The following is a 17,124-nucleotide window of genomic DNA, read 5'->3' as shown; positions in this document are numbered from 1 at the left end:
TTCGAGGGGCTCTGGTCAGCTGGGCTGGGGTCTCTGGAAATGGGGCCTCCTCCAAGGACCCCCCACAAGCCACCGAGACTGAGCGTCCTGGCCACATGCATGCCTGAGCTGAGCAGGGGTCTCCCAGCCTCCCTGCCGGCTGAGCAGTGGCCAGACAGGAGCTCCAGCCTCGGGGACCCTCCCCAGGCCTCAAGGACCCATGGTGAGCAGCCAGGGGAGCTGCCCAGAGGCTGGGGTTTCCTCCCAGCAGGAGCCAGAGTGGGGCTGAGTGTGAGTCAGGCTGGCTGACCACTGGTTCCACGGACCCTGGGTCCAAGGCCCGCCCTGCCCTCCAGCGGCTTTGCGGCCTAGGACGGGTGCCAGGCGGGCCTGGCCCTTCTCCTCTCCCTTCCGATTCTCAGAAGTTGTTGGGGGCGGGGGCATCTTGGCCTTAGAGCACAGAGCTGCAAATCTTTCCTGCTCCAGGCCTCTTCCCTGCCACAGCCCCTCCCCGAGAGCAAACACACGTGGCTGGTGCAGAGAAGAGCAGGGTGCCCTGCGTGGCCTGGCCTGGCCCAGGGCCAAGGCTCCCTGCTACATAAGCTGGGGCCCCCAGGGGAGCAAGCACCCAGCCAGGCTCCCTCCCTGCCCGTCTGCGCCCCCACCCCCGTTCCAGCCCCGGGATCGGTGCCCGGAACATGTGCTGGGTGCTGGTGTGGGTCCTGGTGGCCCTGCTCGTGAGGCAGGCAGGTAAGGGCCCCCCACTTGGCCCCTCCGGATGCGGTCTTCACATCGGGGGTCTCTGCGGGCTGCTCGCCTGAGGGCTTCTCCTGCAGCATGGACGGGCAGATCCCCCTACACCCCCATGAGTGTCCTGGATGGGACCCTAGGCATCCCCAACACAGGGCTCCTGGGCCCACTGCTCACAGTGTCAGGGAACCCGGGGGCCGGCTTGGATGGGGTGTCAGGAGAAGTTGAAACCCTGACCGAGGAGCAGGGATCCTGGGAGACCACCAAGAGGGTCCTGGCCTTGAGGGTGGGACAGGAATTGTCACTGGGGGTGGGGGCCATGGCTGAGGGTCTCTCTGGGGCCCTGTGAGGCCCTGGCATGAGTGAGCAGGGCTCTGTCCTCCACGACCAGCCTGGGAGTCACAGCCGGCAGGGCAGCTGAGGCACCACCCTCCGGACTGCACAGCCAGCTGTGAGAGCCCCGGCCTGAACCCAGGCCCGACTCCCATGGGGCTGTCCACGGGCTCTCAGCCAAGCGGTTTCCCTCCCCTGCCGTCTGCCATAGTGTTAATACTGACTGTCAACAGAGAAAGACATGGCCTTGGGGCCACTGGGAGACACCCTGCCCCGAGGCTGCCGAAGCCCCTCCTGGCCCCTCCCTCCTCCCCCTCCCAAGCTTGGGGTCTGGGCTGGGCAGGCGAGGCTCTGGGGCTCTCTCCACCTGTGGAAGGGAGGCTGGGAGGGGAGGGGATGGTCCCCTCAGGGCCCCTGACCCAAGCCCCCTTGCTGGGTGGTCAGCAGGGCGGGAGGCCCTGGGCTTCCTTCAGTGGCTCCCAGTGTGGACCGAGGGAGCTGTCTCTGACCGCAAGATTTGGGCGCTGGATTGACCAGAGTAGCCACGTCCTCTTGACCGGCTCTTCGGGGCCACACAGCCTGGGCTCCCCTCTCCGGAGCAGGGAGGCCCGGGGCTGTCAGCCCACCGTGCCCCATGCGCATCCAAGCTGGGGGGGTCAAACCCTCAGCAAGGATGGTGCTTTAGTCTCGAGAGGCACATCCCGCAGTCAGGGCGAGGTGGCCCCTGCACAGTGCGTCTTCATGCTAAGGGACACACGCCAGGGTGACAGGGTGGCTGGTGGCGGGCACTTCTCTGGCCTCAAGATGGAGGACCAGGTGGCCCAGCCCAAGCAGGGTGCCGCACGGAGCAGATGCCCGGGGTCGGTCAGCCTGGGCGGGGCAGGGGCTGCCTGGGTCACAGAGGGGCTGCCTGGGGCAGGCGCCATTGGGTGGCAGTGTCCGGGCTGGGCCACATTTGGGGTCAGGGTGGAGGACACAGGGAGCTTCCGGAGCCAGCCCCTGTGGTAGTTCCCAGCTGTCAGCAGGAGCAGGCTGGGAAGGCCAGGCAGGGTGTGAGCTGCCAGCCACTGGCCTGTCCAGGCCAGAGCTCACACCACAGGTGCTGGCGCCTCACTGAGCCCTGGTCCTGCCATAGGGAGTGGGGCTGCACCTTCCGAATCTCCAGGGAAGTACGTGCCTGGGCTGGGCCCTCTCTTGCCTCCTCGTGGAGCACAGACCTGGGCTGGGCTGTCTCAGATTGGGCACCAGAGAGGAGCTCTGGGGACCCGGGAAGGAAGTGCTCCAGCCCAAACCGGGCAGACCCCCGGGGGTTGGGGGGTCCTCAGAGTCCTGGGGGTGGCAGCTGCCTCTTTCCAGGGCTCTCTGCTTAGAGTCCAGCCTCCACGGGGCCGGAGCCCATGCGACCACGGGCAGCCATTAAAGCATCCGGGGCCACACCACCTGCTCTGCCCGGAGGCCTGCCCCCACCTGCCCCTCTCGCCCTGACTTAGGGTTCTAGCTCGAAACTCGTTCTGGGCTTAGGTTTCTGCTAAGTCACGCCTGGAAGGCTCCAGCTGTGTCTTCCCAACAAAGGGAGTCTTTGTCCTTCTTCAGGGACGCCTGGGATCAGGCTGAATCCCCCCTGGGGTGGCCAACACCTTTTCCTGATTCCATCTTCCTCCCCCATTGCTTGAGAAGGAGGCACCACCCCCACATGTCCATCAGGGAGAGTCGGGGTCACAGGACAGGTGCAGGCCCTGCTGGGGGCAGTGCAGGGGACCCTGCTGGAAGCCTCCATCCTGCAGGTTTTCCACAGCATTGAGTGGCAGGGGAGGCATCTGCGGTTGCTGGTTGGGGTTGCCTGAGCGTCTGGGGAGTCCTGGCTTTGGCCAGACTGTGCTGTGCAGGGGAGCCTGAAGGGCGTGGAGACCCCACCTCGGACTCCACATGAGGATGCCACACCAGGGGTGTGGCCAAGTCCGTGGCCAGGTTCGTGGCTGGCAGCCACATCTGGTTTCTCACTGACTCCCATCCCCTCTTCCTTTAGAAACCCAGAGCCCTGCGGAGCCGAGTGGGGGGAGCGCAGGGTACAGCACAGATGGTGGTAAGTGGCCGGACTCAGGCGGTGGGTTCCTAACCAGGCTGGAGGGCTGGGATTCAGGCTGGGGCAGGCTGACACCTCTCCAGGCAGCCATGAGTCCCACAGAGACCCTCCCAGGGTCCCCTGTGTGAGGCGGGGCTGGGAGCTCCAAAGAGGAAAGTGCAGAGCAGAGAGATGTGCACACGCACAAGGCACACACGAACACAGGCACACTCATGCATATGCACACACATGCACATAGGTGCACACACATGCACAGATACACACAAGGCACAAATGCACACACTTGAACACACACACAAGGCACACATGCACACAGCACACACATGTGCACACACACAGACATGCACACAGACATGCACACACAGGTACACACACATGCACACAGGAACATGCACACACATACAAGGCACACACATGCATATAGGCACCTGCACACAGGCACCCACACATGCACACATACAGACCACACACCGCACACACATGCACACAGGCACACGCACACACACAGAGGCCAAAACACAAGAGCAGCAGTATTTCTGGGGTGGACAGGGCCAAGGGGTGAAGGAGCTGCCTTGTCTCCAGTCTGTCAGTTTTGGGCTCCCCTTCAACTCTGGGGGCTGGCGAGGAGGGTAGGGCCCGGAAGGGTGTCTCTGCCACCCCTTCCTGGCTAAGTTCCCAGGGTGAGCGGCCCTCACCCACAGGCTCCGTGACGTCTGTGTCCGCCCGGCGTGTGAGCTTTGTTTCACCTGTCACCGTCTTCCCCAGCCTGAGCGGTAAGCAGACGCTGCCCCTGCCAGCTGGGAAGGGGATGTTTGCCAGGGCCAAGGGTAGAGGCCCAGATCTAGGGATGCAGCTGGCACCAGGCGGGGCCACAGGGCCAGGCCCAGGTCACGGGCCACCATGGGGAGGGGGAACGGATCAAGGTCATGGAGTGAAACAGAGGCTGCCCGGGGGGAGCCAGGCAGGGCACAGCCAACAGCCGACGGCCGGCCTTTCTGCTCCAAAGCCAGGGCGCCTCGGCCCAGGGGAGGCTCCCTGGTGGGGGCTGGCGTGGGGGTAGCGGGGCTTCATCCGAGATGCCCCCCGCAGCCCTGAACCCGGCGCACAACGGGCGTGTGTGCAGCACATGGGGTGACTTCCACTACAAGACTTTCGATGGAGACGTCTTCCGCTTCCCCGGCCTCTGCAACTACGTGTTCTCCGAGCACTGCGGCGCCGCCTACGAGGACTTCAACGTGCAGCTGCGCCGAGGCCTGGCGGGCTCCAGGCCTGTGGTCACCCATGTTGTCATCAAGGCCCAGGGGCTGGTGCTGGAGGTGTCCAACGGCTCCATCCTGGTCAACGGGCAGCGGTGAGCCGGCCACCCCGGGGAGGGCCGAGGGCCAGGCCACGCGGTGCCACCTCCCCCAGTGGCCGTGTCTGACCTGCTCCAGGGCTGGGGCAGGACTGGGCTGGCGGGCAGCCAGGAGGGCCGGGCCCAGGGAGAGACCCTGCTGTCTGTGCAGGGAGGAGCTGCCCTACAGCCTCACTGGCCTCCTGGTGGAGCAGAGCGGGGACTACATCAAGGTCAGCATCCGGCTAGTCCTGACCTTCCAGTGGAACGGACAGGACAGCGCCCTGGTGAGGAAGCCCCCTTGCCCCTTGTCCTCCAGACCAGGTCGCAAAACCCCCTCAGGGAGTCGAAGGGTGCCTCCCTGGGCTTGGGGTCGTAAGACTTGGGGCATGTGGCCAGTGGGGTAGACCAGAGGCCCTGAGGCTGGAGCTGCCCCTCCCCCATCCTCAGCTGGAGCTGGACCCCAAATACGCCAACCAGACCTGTGGCCTGTGCGGGGACTTCAACGGCCTCCCAGCCTTCAACGAGTTCTATGCCCACAGTGAGTGCCACCAGGCAGAGGGGGTGGCGACCGATTATGTCAGCCAACCAAGGACCATAGTTCTGGGGAGGAGGGAGGGGGCAGCTCGGGGACCAGGCAGCAGGCAGGGAGGGACCACAATGGCTGTGGTCCTGGTCAGGGGAGGAGTGCCCCTGGGGCATTGGCCCCAGGCATCAGCGGGAGTCCTCTGGCCTGGCCTCAGGAAGTGGGAGCCCAGACCGTGTCCCCAGGAGCCCCTCAGAGCCGCCACACGCATGACCCATGCTTCTTCCGGGCAGACACCAGGCTGAGCCCTTTCCAGTTTGGGAACCTGCAGAAGCTGGACGGGCCCACAGAGCAGTGCCCAGATCCGCTGCCCTTGCCAGCCGACAATTGTACAGATGAGGTGAGCCCTGCTCCTGGGCAGCGACGGCCTCCAGGTGCAGGGGGAGCTGGGCTGAGGTCTGAGGAATGTCCCCAGCTGACCACGAGAGACGGTGGCGTCGGAGGGGGTCCAGGCAGCCAGGATCTGTGTGCTCAGCTCCACGGCATACACTGTGCGCGTGTAGTGATATGCATGTTCCTTGGCCACACGTGTGCCCATCTGTGTGACTGAATTCAGGACACATCGCATGGGCTGGGCTGAGGGTGGGCCCTCGGGGAGCCCGGAGCAAGCCCTTCCCACCAGCAGGGGAACTCAGAAGGGGCCTGGAGGCTCCAGGAAACAAAACCAGCAGGATCTCTAGGCCTTAAATCATGCCGTGAATGAGAGCGTCAGCCCTCACTGGGGAGTGGAGCCCCACAGCCAGAGACCCAGGGCCTGGGGGTGGAGGACACTTGCCGCTGGGCTGCCCAGAGAGGCAGGGCCTCCACCTCCCTCTCTAGGAGCTGCCTCCCAGGGCACATCCTGATGGGGGCCCAGAGCCATGGGTCACTCCCCGAGGGCCAAGTGGGGCTCTGCGCTGGCATCTGTGAGGCCGCAGCGGGTGGATGGGGTGGGGTTGTGTACCGGGGGCCCCAAGGGGGAGAGGCCTTCCAGGCCTGGCCTGGCCCGGGTCCTGTTCCAGTGCTGTGGCAGCCACCGTGGAGGACAGGGGTGCCTAGCCTGGCCCACTGTGCCCCCCAGGAGGGCATCTGCCACCGCACGCTGCTGGGGTCGGCCTTTGCAGAGTGCCAGGCGCTGGTGGACAGCGCCGAGTACCTGGCCGCCTGCACCCGGGACCTGTGCCACTGCCCCACCTGCCCGTGTGCCACCTTTGCGGAATACTCGCGCCAGTGCGCCCACGCGGGCGGCCAGCCACAGAACTGGAGGCGCCCCGACCTCTGCCGTGAGTGCCTTTGGGCCTTTGCCAGGGATATGCTGGGGAGAAGGGGCAGGGGGAGTGCCTCAGTGGCCACAGGGGGTGGGGAGGCCTGGGGGATGGGGGTTGAGGGCAGAGGAGCCCCCATGGGCATAGTGGGCAGAGGCCACCCCAGGACCCTAAGAGGGGGCAGGGCCTCCAGGGGCTGCAGGAGCAGGAGAGGCTGCACAGGAGGTGGCGGGGGTGGGGGCCGGAGGGTGGACCTCACAACCATCCTGGGGTCCAGCTTTGGCTTCTGCGGACTTGATGGCATGCAGAAGGCGGTGGCAGGTGGCTGGAGCTGACCACATGGACAGCATGGGGTTCCTCCCCGGACCAACCCCACCTCCTTCCCCGCAGCCCGGACCTGCCCCCTCAACATGCAGCACCAAGAGTGCGGCTCGCCCTGTGCAGACACCTGCTCCAACCCCCAACGTGCGCAGCTCTGCGAGGAGCACTGCGTGGACGGTTGCTTCTGTCCCCCAGGCAGGTCCCAGGTGCCCTGGGCGCCCCCCGGGAGCTTTCGGGTCTCTGCTCCCAACCCTGCCCCCGGCCTCATCAGGTCCAGATAGAGCCCCTCATGCCAGAAAGTTCCACCCAGGGACCCAGGGCGGGGGTGGGCACTGGCTGGGAGGGTGCCGGACAACCGGCCGATGCGTGGAGGGAAGCAGAACGGTGCCATGAGCCACCTGGGCCTGGTGGGGAAACTGAGGCCCAGAGATGCTTGGTGTTCATCCAAGTGGATGGGGCTCAGGGCGGGGGTGGCGTCCTGGTGCAGGACTTCCTCCTGCAGGGAGGCGGCTCATCCCCAAGGCAGGGGGTCTTCTGACCTCAGAGTCCCTGGTGCACGGGCCAGCCCTGCCTCACTGCCCATCCCACAGGCACGGTGCTAGATGATGTCACACACTCTGGCTGCCTGCCCCTCGGGCAGTGCCCCTGCACCCATGGTGGCCGCACCTACAGCCCGGGAGCCTCCTTCAACACCACCTGCAGCTCCTGGTATGCACCCAACAGCCTGGGGTCGGGTGTGGAGAGTGGGGCCTGCCTCCTCCCGGCAGACTCGTTCCAATCACGGCCTCCCTCCCCAGCACCTGCTCCGGGGGGCTGTGGCAGTGCCAGGATCTGCCATGTCCGGGCACCTGCTCTGTGCAGGGTGGGGCCCACATCTCCACCTATGACGAGAAACTCTACGATCTCCACGGTGACTGCAGCTATGTCCTGTCCAAGGTCTGGCTTCAGGGCAGGGTTTCCAGACACCCAGCCTCTCCAGGGGACCCTCACACCCCTTCTGCCCAGGGGAGGCCCCCACAATGGCCATAGTGGGTGGATCTCCCTGCTGACGGGGAGCCCTGGACCCCCACGATGGCCATGGAGGGGTGAATCTCTGCTGAGGGGGAGCCCTGTAGGGGTGGATCTCTCTGCTGAGGGGGAGCCCTGGGTCCCCACAATGGCCATGGAGGAGTGGATGTCTGCTGAGGGGGAACCCTGGGCCCCCACGATGGACATGGAGGGTGGATCTCCCTGCTGAGAGGGGAGCTCTGGGTCCCCATGATGGCCATGGAGGAGTGGATCTCTGCTGAGGGGGAGCCCTGGGCCCCCACGATGGACATGGAGGGGATCTCCCTGCTGAGACAAGTTGCTGGGAGGTGACCAGAGGGGCCAAGGGCACCTCCCTACAGAGCCACATCCCCCACAAGGGCGTCCCCAACATTTCTGGGGGGCGCCCCACATCGAGCCAGGCCCAATGCATGTGTGGGTCCCTCCCCAGCAATGTACGGACAGCAGCTTCACGGTGCTGGCCGAGCTGCGGAAATGCGGCCTCACGGACAACGAGAACTGTCTCAAAGCAGTGACGCTCAACCTGGACGGCGGGGACACGGTGAGGAGCCGGCCCAGGCCCTGGGCTGGGGTGGGAAGGGGCATTTGAAGGCGTGTGGGGAGGAAGTGCGGTCAGATCTCCCCTCCAGCCTCGAGGCCCGGCAGCTGCAGAGCCCCCCGCAGGCCCAGACCCGAGCTTCTCTGTGGGCTCTGACCCCGTGGTGGCCCCTGGGCAGGCCACCCCCTCATTTGAGAGTCGGGAACAGGTTCTTCCCAGAGCTGACCTCCCGCCCGCCTCCTCCCGGCAGGCCATCCGGGTCCAGGCGGACGGCTCGGTGTTCATGAACTCCATCTACACGCAGCTGCCCCTGTCGGCAGGTACGCAGCTCCCCCGGGACGGCCAGGCTGGGCAGTGCCTCCTGAGCAGGGGCGGCTCCCACAGCCTGTGCAGTGTCCGCTTAGCCCCCTGCCAGCTCTCCATGGCCTCGGGCAGCTCCAGGAGCTTCCTGTGGTCGGTTTATCATCGGCTGAGTGGGGATGCCAGGGTTACCTAGGCTGCGGTGGGGAACCCACATCCAGCTCGCTCAGCCCCACTCTCTCAGGGATCCTGAGCCGGCTTGGTGGCCACAGGTGCAGGGCAGAGCATGAGGGCTCCTGCCCACTCCCTTGTCTCAGTGGGGTGGCCTGGCCCGCTGGATGCCCTGCCCCTCCCATCTGGCCATATCTGGCCCTGCAGCCCTGACCGGCGTCTCCACACTCCCCGCAGCCAACATCACCCTGTTCAGGCCCTCGAGCTTCTTCGTCGTGGTACAGACAGGCCTGGGGCTGCAGCTGCTGGTGCAGCTGGTGCCTCTCATGCAGGTGTTTGTCAGGCTGGACCCCGCCCACCAGGGCCAGATGTGCGGTGAGGCTGGGCAGGGGCCTTCGGTGGGTGCAGGGCCTGGACTAGCGCCAGGCGGCAGGGAGGGGGCAGGCAGAGGCGGGCAGGGGGACAGGGAGAGGGCTGCTCCCAGGGCACGGCGGAGACCCTGGTGCTGGTGCAGGACACCAGCATCTGATCGGTGCCCCGGAAGTGGCGGGAGGAGGGAGAGGGCAGCCCTGCCCTGGCTTGCGCTGGCTGTGCACAGGGGCCAGCCCCCTAGGGCTTGTCTGCAGACGGTTCTGGAAGCAGAGTCCAGGCACAGGGCTCTCGGCCGTTTCGTTCCGCCCTGTGTGGTGCCTGGGGCCGTTCCGCCCTGTGTGGTGCCTGGGGCACTGGGAGGGGCCAGGAGCCAGCCGGTGGGTCCGAGAGCAGCACTGACACCCCCAACCCTGGCCCCCAGGCCTGTGTGGGAACTTCAACCAGAACCAGGCTGACGACTTCACGGCCCTCAGCGGGGTGGTGGAAGCCACGGGCGCAGCCTTCGCCAACACCTGGAAGGCCCAGGCCGTCTGTGCCAATGCCAGGAACAGCTTCGAGGACCCCTGCTCCCTCAGTGTGGAGAATGGTACCCCTCGCCCCCACCCCCGCAGTTACCCCAGGCTCAAGTGCCACCCAGCACCTTCCTGTCCCCTGGGCCACGGGAACCCCTGGGTGGGATTGGGGACCCCATGGAGACAGGTGGGAGGCATCGGGAGGTAGGTGCTTGGGGCCAGGTGGCCGGGATCCCCAAGGCACAGCACGTGAGCCTCCAAATTCCAACTCACCATTCCCAGGGCTGAGGTCGCGAAGGACTGCGTGTGTGTTGGGTGGGCTGTGGGCTTCAGGGCAGGTCATGGAGATGGGGCCGGGTCTTCCCCACAGAGAACTACGCCCGGCACTGGTGCTCACGGCTGATGGACCCCACCGGCGCCTTCTCGCCCTGCCACTCTGTCATCAACCCAAAACCCTTCCACTCGGTGAGAGGCCGTGAGGCAGCCCCCCAGGTCTGGGCAGGACGGGTGGGGAGCTGTGGTGGGCTGGGGTCCCTGACGCCCCCCTCTCCGCAGAACTGCATGTTTGACACCTGCAACTGTGAGCGCAGTGAGGACTGCCTGTGTGCCGCCCTGTCCTCCTACGTGCTCGCCTGCACCGCCAAGGGCGTGCGGCTCAGCGACTGGAGGGACGGCGTCTGCAGTGAGTGCTCCGCGGGGTGGAGGTGTCACGCTGCGTGGGGGCGCGGGGGACCCTGGGCGGCGGCACCTGTCACCCACAGGGTTCTCAGGCCCGAGCTTTGCACCTCCGCATCCCAGCCTCTCAAGAACCTCGAACCCTCGTGATCTCTGAGTCACAGACGGGGACGCAGCATTGAGGATGGGGCGGGTGGGGCTCGGCCGGGCTGCCCGGCCGCTGACCCGTCCCCCCGCCTTCCCAACCGCAGCCAAGTACATGCAGAGCTGCCCTGAGTCCCAGCGCTACGCCTACGTGGTGGACGCCTGCCAGCCCACCTGCCGGGGCCTGAGTGAGGCCGACGTCACCTGTGGCATCGCCTTCGTGCCCGTGGACGGCTGCGCCTGCCCCGCCGGCACCTTCCTCAATGACGCGGGTGCCTGTGTGGCTGCCCGAGAGTGCCCCTGCTACGTTCACGGCACCGTGCTGGCCCCGGGAGAGGTCGTGCATGACGAGGGCGCCGTGTGGTAAGAGCCGGCCGGGGAGTGGGTCCCTAGGAGCTCCTCGAAGCCACCATCCGCCCTCCCTGGGCAGACAGGGGCCTCCCCCTGAACTTCCGCTCCACGCCCGAAGCCTTCTGTGCCTCCCTCGAGGGTTCGGAGACACGAAGGGCCAGGCTGGGGAGGGCGGCACAGGGTGGGCCCAGCGTGTTCTGAAAATTCCCGGCTGGGAAAGAGTCCAGGAGGATGCCTGCTGGCTGTTCTCATCTTGGTCTGAATGGCAGCCCCTGCCAGGAAAGGGGGGGCAGCCCCCACTCCCACCCTGGCCTCAAAGGCCGCTCCTAACCCCAGGGTCCCTACTGCCTGGTCGCCCCTCTGTGTGTATTTGACCATGAGCCTCCGAGGGACTTGGGGTCTCCCATAGAACCCAGCGGCAGGCACCAGCTGCCCTTACAAGGAGGCGGCCAGGCTGAGGAGGCCAGGTGCTCGGCGGCGGCTCGGGAGCCCAGGGTGGGGTTTGTGGGGTGTGGGCCGCAGATCCAGGCTGTGTGGTCCGTGTCTTGCAGTTCCTGTTCGGGTGGGAAGCTGAGCTGCCTGGGAGCCTCCCTGCAGAAAAGCACAGGTAGGCACCTGTCCCGCCCCACCCTGCCCCACCCCGCCCCTCCCTGCCCCGCCCCCCGCCCCTCCCTGCCCCAGCCCTCCCTGTCCCACCCTGCTAGATCAGTCTTCACCTGGGCCCTGCCACAGGCACCCAGGCCCAGACATGTCAGGGATGGAGGGGCCAGTGGGTCTCTGCCCCGAAGCATGGCCAGGGTGCCTTGGGCTTGGGGGCTGCTGGTGTCATGGAACCCTCGTTAGCTCAATCAGCAGGACAGCCTCAGGGCTGCCCAGGGGCAGCTGGGGCCAAGGCTGTCCGTCCGCAGGACCCCTCCCACCAAGCTCTGCCCCCAGGTTGTGTGGCCCCCATGGTGTACCTGGACTGCAGCAACAGCTCGGCGGGCAGCCCTGGGGCTGAGTGTGTCCGGAGCTGCCACACGCTGGACGTGGGCTGTGTGAGTCTTCTGGTGCCGGCTTCGGAGACTCCCTGCCGTCCGGTGCTTCAGGGAGGGTGGGCAGGGAAGGGATCCCAGCTTCCCCAGCTCCCAAGCCCAGGGCTCCGGTGGTCCTGGGCACATTGCGTGGCCAAAGGCCTAACACCCCACCCACCGGAAGCTCCGCCCTGGCCCGGACATTGCTCCGGGGCCCCTGGGTGTGCCTTCCCAAAGGATGAGTAGCATCTGCCCCCCTGGTGTCCGGCCCTGACTGGGACCTGCCTGGGCCCACAGTTCAGCACACACTGCGTATCTGGCTGTGTCTGTCCCCCGGGGCTGGTGTCGGACGGGAGTGGGGGCTGCATCGCCAAGGAGGACTGTCCCTGCGTGCACAACGAGGCCACCTACAAGCCTGGGGAGACCATCAGGGTCGACTGCAACACCTGGTGGGTCTCGGGTCCCTCAGAGGCAGCGAGTGGGCAGGGGGGCCAGTGGGCCGGGAGGGAGGGCAGCAGGTGAGGAGGCAGGAGGCGGGGAAGATACGGGGAGGGGAGGGAGGGCAGCAGGCCAGGAGGGCAGGGGGCAGGAAGGGGAGAAAGTGGGGAGGGCAGGGGGTGGGGAGGACAGGCGGTGAACTGGCTGGGGTGAGGTGGGGCAGTGGCAGGAGAGCTGCCAGGAAAGCCAGGGGCAATCCTGTGCGTCCTCTGGAAGGTGGTCCAGGGACCGTGGTGCTACAAGGAACCTGGGTGGGGCTGCATGCCCTAAACTCGCTGTTTGGGACCACTCCTTTCACTGAGGAGGGCCAGGCTGGGCCTGGGGAGGCTGAGGCCCCAGGCTGACCCGCACAGGCCTGGGTGCTGGGTCTCCGGAAGGCTGGGAGGGCAGCCCCCGTGAGCAGACACTGTCCCGGCCCCTCGCAGCACCTGCAGGAACCGGAGGTGGGAGTGCAGCCACCGGCTCTGCCTGGGCACCTGCGTGGCCTACGGTGATGGCCACTTCATCACCTTCGACGGCGAGCGCTACAGCTTCGAAGGCAGCTGCGAGTACACCCTGGCGCAGGTACGCCGACCCCTCCCTAGCTCCCACAGGCTGGGCACGCTCGGGCCTGCAGTCAGCAGCTTGTCTCTTCCTGGCCCAGGACTACTGCGGGGGCAACGCCAGCCACGGGACCTTCCGTGTCATCACGGAGAACATCCCCTGTGGGACCACCGGCACCACCTGCTCCAAGGCCATCAAGCTCTTCGTGGAGGTGAGAGCGGCCCCGGCTGTGAAACCCCCTGCCTGCAGCCAATGAGCTGACCCAGGGAAGCTCCATGAGTCTGCAGCTGCCCTCACGGGTTCTCAGCGGTGTCCTGACCCAGGCTGCTGTTTCAAACAGCCACAAACCACGGGGCTTAGACAATAGAAATATATTCTCCGTCCTGGAGCCAGAAGTCAGAGATGCAGGCGGGCAGCACCACGCTCCCTAGGAGGGTCTGGGGAAGTCCTTCCTGCTTCTCCCAGCGTCTTGGGCTCCAGGCGTCCCATGGCTGTGTCTGCCTGTGGCCTCCCTCTGTGGCTGCCTGTGGCCTCCCTCTGTGTCTGCCTGTGGCCTCCCTCTGTGGCTGCCTGTGGCTTCCCTCTGTGGCTGCCTGTGGCCTCCCTCTGTGGCTGCCTGTGGCTTCCCTCTGTGGCTGTGCCTCTCTTCTCTCTTTTTGGGTTTTTTTCTCTCTTCTGTCTCTTCTAAGACACTGGTCATTGGGTTTAGGGACCTCCCCAGATAGTCCAGGATGATCTCATTTCAAGATGCTTCCCTGAATCCCATCTGCAGAGATGCTTTCTCCCAAGGCTGCAGGCTGAGGTTCTGGGAGTTGGAATGTAAACAGACCTTTTCCAGAGCTGCCACTCACCCTGCCACACCCAGAGACACCCAGTCCAGCATGGGGGGCCAGAGCTCCCAGGGGAGAAGGCAGAGCTGCTGCTGCCAGGGTGCTCCCTGCAGATGGCAGGAGGGGCCGACCATGGCCCCTGCTTCCCGCACTTCCTGCCCAGCCTCTTGCTGAACCTTCACTGAGGGTCTCATGGACCCAGCTCATCCCAAATGCCAGCTCCCTGTGCCATGTGCACCTGCAAAGCCCTGCCCTGGTTGGGGATCCCTGCGTCTCAGGCCCTGCCCCAGGGACCACAGGGTCAGCTTCCGACAGCGTCTGCCTCCCCTGCAGACCTACGAGCTGATCCTCCAGGAGGGAACCTTTAAGGTGGTGGCCAGAGGGCCGGGCGGGGACCCACCCTACAGGATCCGCTACATGGGCATCTTCCTGGTCATCGAGACCCGCGGGATGGCTGTGTCCTGGGACCGGAAGACCAGCATATTCATCCGGCTGCACCAGGACTACAAGGTGAGCTCCGGCCGTGGCTCCCAGGCCCTGCGGGACCACCTGGCGGCCACAGAAACCCTGGTGCCAGGGGTGTCCTGTGGGACCCGCTGAGCCTGGCTGGTGAGAACCCTGCCCTCTGGCCTCCACAGTGGGCTGAAGGTTTTATGGGGAAGCAGGTGCCACCCAGCGGCCCACCCAGGGACCCACCCAGCGACCCACCCAGGGATCCACCCAGGGACCCACAGCACCAGTCCCCTACAAGTTTGCTGGGCACTGGCTGGGGAAACGGCTGTCCTCCCTCTGTTTCCTGAGGGCTCTGGACCCTGGACCGGGCTCCGTGCCACCTCCCATGGGTGTCAGTGGCCCCGGCTCCAGGGCCCCTCTCGCTTGGCGCCTCTGCAGGGCATGGTCTGCGGCCTACCTGGCCCCGGCCCTCCATGCTCGGCGGCACTGCCCGGGGGCTCCGCAGGTGTAGCTGGAGGCGGGAAGGAGGAGGGGCCCCTGGCCCCCTGGGCTTGCCGGTAGTCACCCCCGCCTCGCTGGGCGCCTCTGCAGGGCAGGGTCTGCGGCCTGTGCGGGAACTTCGACGGAAACGCCATCAACGACTTCACCACGAGGAGCCGGTCCGTGGTGGGGGACGCGCTGGAGTTTGGGAACAGCTGGAAGCTCTCCCCATCCTGCCCGGACGCCCTGCTGCCCAAGGACCCCTGCACGGCCAACCCCTTCCGCAAGTCCTGGGCCCAGAAGCAGTGCAGCATCCTCCACGGCCCCACCTTCGCCGCATGCCGCTCCCAGGTGGGGCTCTGCACTTGGCAGACAGGGTGAAGTGGGGATGGCGGTGCTTCCTTCCCACTGAGAACTGAGTCTTCTGGGCACACGCCAGGGCTCCAAAGAGGGTCTGACTGTTCTCCCAGGGCACTCGGTCCTGCACGGCAGGCCCCAAGTCTGGATCTCCTGCCAACCCTGCACCTGCACTTCCTGCCCCTGGCACGAAGCCAACTCTGCTGTCTCCTGGCCACTCCGTTGGCCACAGCCTCAGTCACACCCAGAGGCTCCAGACACCCTCCTCATGATCCCCAGACCCGCCCAGTTCTCAGCGCAAACTGGAAGGTCAGCCCAGCTCCCCGCCCAGCCAGGGAGGAATCAGACCTCAGCCATAAGCAGAGAATTCCAAAAACAGTTTCCTGGCTGGGTGCAGTGGCTCATGCCTCTAATCCCAGCACTTTGGGAGGCTGAGGTGGGTGGATCATCTGAGGTCAGGAGTTCAAGACCAGCCTGGCCAACATGATGAAACCCTGCCTGTACTAAAAATACAAAAATTACCCGGGCATGGTGGCATGCCTGTAATCCCAGCTACTCGGCAGGCTGAGGCAGGAGAATTGCTTGAACCTGGGAGGTGGAGGTTGTAGTGAACTGAGATTGCACCACTGCACTCCAGCCTGGGCAAGAAGAGTGAAACTCCATCTCAAAAGAAAAAAAAAAACAAAAAGCATTTTCCTGCCATTTTAAGGAAGACTTCAGTGCCTATGTAGGCACACAGCATGTGGTTCAGGTTTGAGATGAAGGGCTGGCGTAGGGGCAGTGGTGGGTGCAGCATTGGGCACACTTGCACTCTCACATCAGCTGCCGCTTGTCCCCTTGAAAAGGAAGCTGGCATCTGGACCCAGATTCAGATGGGGCCTGGGAGGGGTGTGGGCTCTTGCCTGGAGGAAGCAGGCTGCTCCTCGTGGTCAGGATGGGGCTAACAGCGCGGCTGCCCCCATGGCTGGTCTGGAAAGGAAGTGAGGCTGCATCGAGTCCCTGGCACTGGAAGTCACCACTCCTTCCTCAGCACAGGTTCACTGGGAGCCTGGCAAGTTCTGGGCTCACCGCAGCCATCAGGGACAAGACCTGTCCTCACAGAACTACCTTTGGGAGGAGGCAGCAGGGTGGTGGGCGCTCGGTGGTCAGATGCTCGGACATGGAGAGCCCTGAGAGGGGGCCACCACAGGGTTGGGTCAGCTGTGGGGAAGGCCCCCAGCTGGAAAGGAGGCCAGCACCACTGCAGCAGAGAGAGGTGGGGGTGAGAGCCGAGGGCGAGCAGAGGTGCTATGCTCCATGTGGGTTTGGAACCTGTAGGCCACATGACCAGACCCACGTGATAAAAAGATCCAAAGGGCACATGTGAAGGTAGGCAGAAGGGCAGGTGCACAGGTGGGCAGATGGGCAGGTGCACTGGTGGGCAGAAGGGCAGGTGCACTGGTGGGCAGATGGGCTGGTGGGCAGACGGGCAGGTGCACAGGTGAGCAGACGAGCAGGTGCACAGGTGAGCAGATCGGCAGGTGCACAGGTGGGCAGATGGGCAGGTGGGCAGGTACAGAGGTAGGTAGATGGACAGGTGGGCAGATGGGCAGGTGGGCAGGTACAGAGGTAGGTAGATGGACAGGTGGGCAGATGGGCAGATAGGCAGATGGGCAGGTACACAGGTGAGCAGGTGGGAAGGTGCAGAGGTGGGTAGATGGGCAGGTGGGCAGATGGGCAGGTGCACAGGTGGGTAGATGGACAGGCAGGCAGACGGATGGGTGCACAGGTGGGTAGATGGGCAGGTGCACAGGTGGGCAGATAGGCAGGTGCACAGATGGGCAGGTGGGCAGGTGCAGAAGTGGGTAGATAGGTGGGCAGATGGGCAGATAGGCAGATGGGCAGGTGCACAGGTGGGCAACGATATAGCTGGTCAAGGGCACAGGTGGGCTAGGAAGGTGGTGCTGGGGCAGCTCCTATTTGGGGCAAGCTCTGAGGTACTCCAGGCCCCAAGAGTCAGGGATCTTAGAGAGTTGCCATGGGGGGTTTGAAATGCAAATGCAAATGGCCTGGGCCATCCGCCCCCTAACAGTGGGGTGTCGGAGGGACACTGGCCTGACAGCTGCATCTTGGCCTCACTCCCAGGTTGACTCCACCAAGTACTACGAGGCCTGTGTGAGTGACGCGTGTGCCTGCGATTCGGGGGGCGACTGTGAGTGCTTCTGCACAGCT

The 17,124-nt window shown here is 65.3% G+C and overlaps 2 protein-coding genes across 2 annotated transcripts; both read left to right on the top strand.

The window, feature by feature from the left end:
* The first annotated feature begins 605 nt into the window (after positions 1–605).
* Positions 606–6,910, top strand: LOC144577931 (mucin-5B-like). Its single transcript, XM_078339149.1, has 9 exons — positions 606–729; positions 3,089–3,145; positions 3,847–3,918; positions 4,235–4,496; positions 4,651–4,765; positions 4,929–5,019; positions 5,298–5,404; positions 6,125–6,326; positions 6,699–6,910. The coding sequence occupies exons 1-9, from the start codon at positions 678–680 to the stop codon at positions 6,908–6,910; spliced, it is 1,170 nt and encodes a 389-aa protein (XP_078195275.1). The 5' UTR covers positions 606–677.
* A 743-nt stretch (positions 6,911–7,653) lies between these two features.
* On the top strand, positions 7,654–15,601 carry LOC144578211 (mucin-5B-like). The gene is made up of 14 exons (XM_078341799.1): positions 7,654–8,217; positions 8,465–8,534; positions 8,923–9,060; positions 9,479–9,643; positions 9,940–10,034; positions 10,125–10,251; positions 10,496–10,751; positions 11,291–11,346; positions 11,676–11,776; positions 12,050–12,201; positions 12,676–12,814; positions 12,894–13,004; positions 13,957–14,133; positions 14,668–15,601. Exons 1-14 carry the CDS (start codon positions 8,083–8,085, stop codon positions 14,935–14,937), a joined length of 1,992 nt encoding a protein of 663 aa, XP_078197925.1. The 5' UTR covers positions 7,654–8,082; the 3' UTR covers positions 14,938–15,601.
* Positions 15,602–17,124: the final 1,523 nt, after the last annotated feature.

The sequence above is a fragment of the Callithrix jacchus genome, chromosome 10, assembly GCF_049354715.1.
Source record: "Callithrix jacchus isolate 240 chromosome 10, calJac240_pri, whole genome shotgun sequence".
Taxonomy (NCBI): domain Eukaryota; kingdom Metazoa; phylum Chordata; class Mammalia; order Primates; family Cebidae; genus Callithrix; species Callithrix jacchus.
Note: the sequence above shows the minus strand (reverse complement) of the source record. Positions and strands in the feature narration are given on the sequence as shown.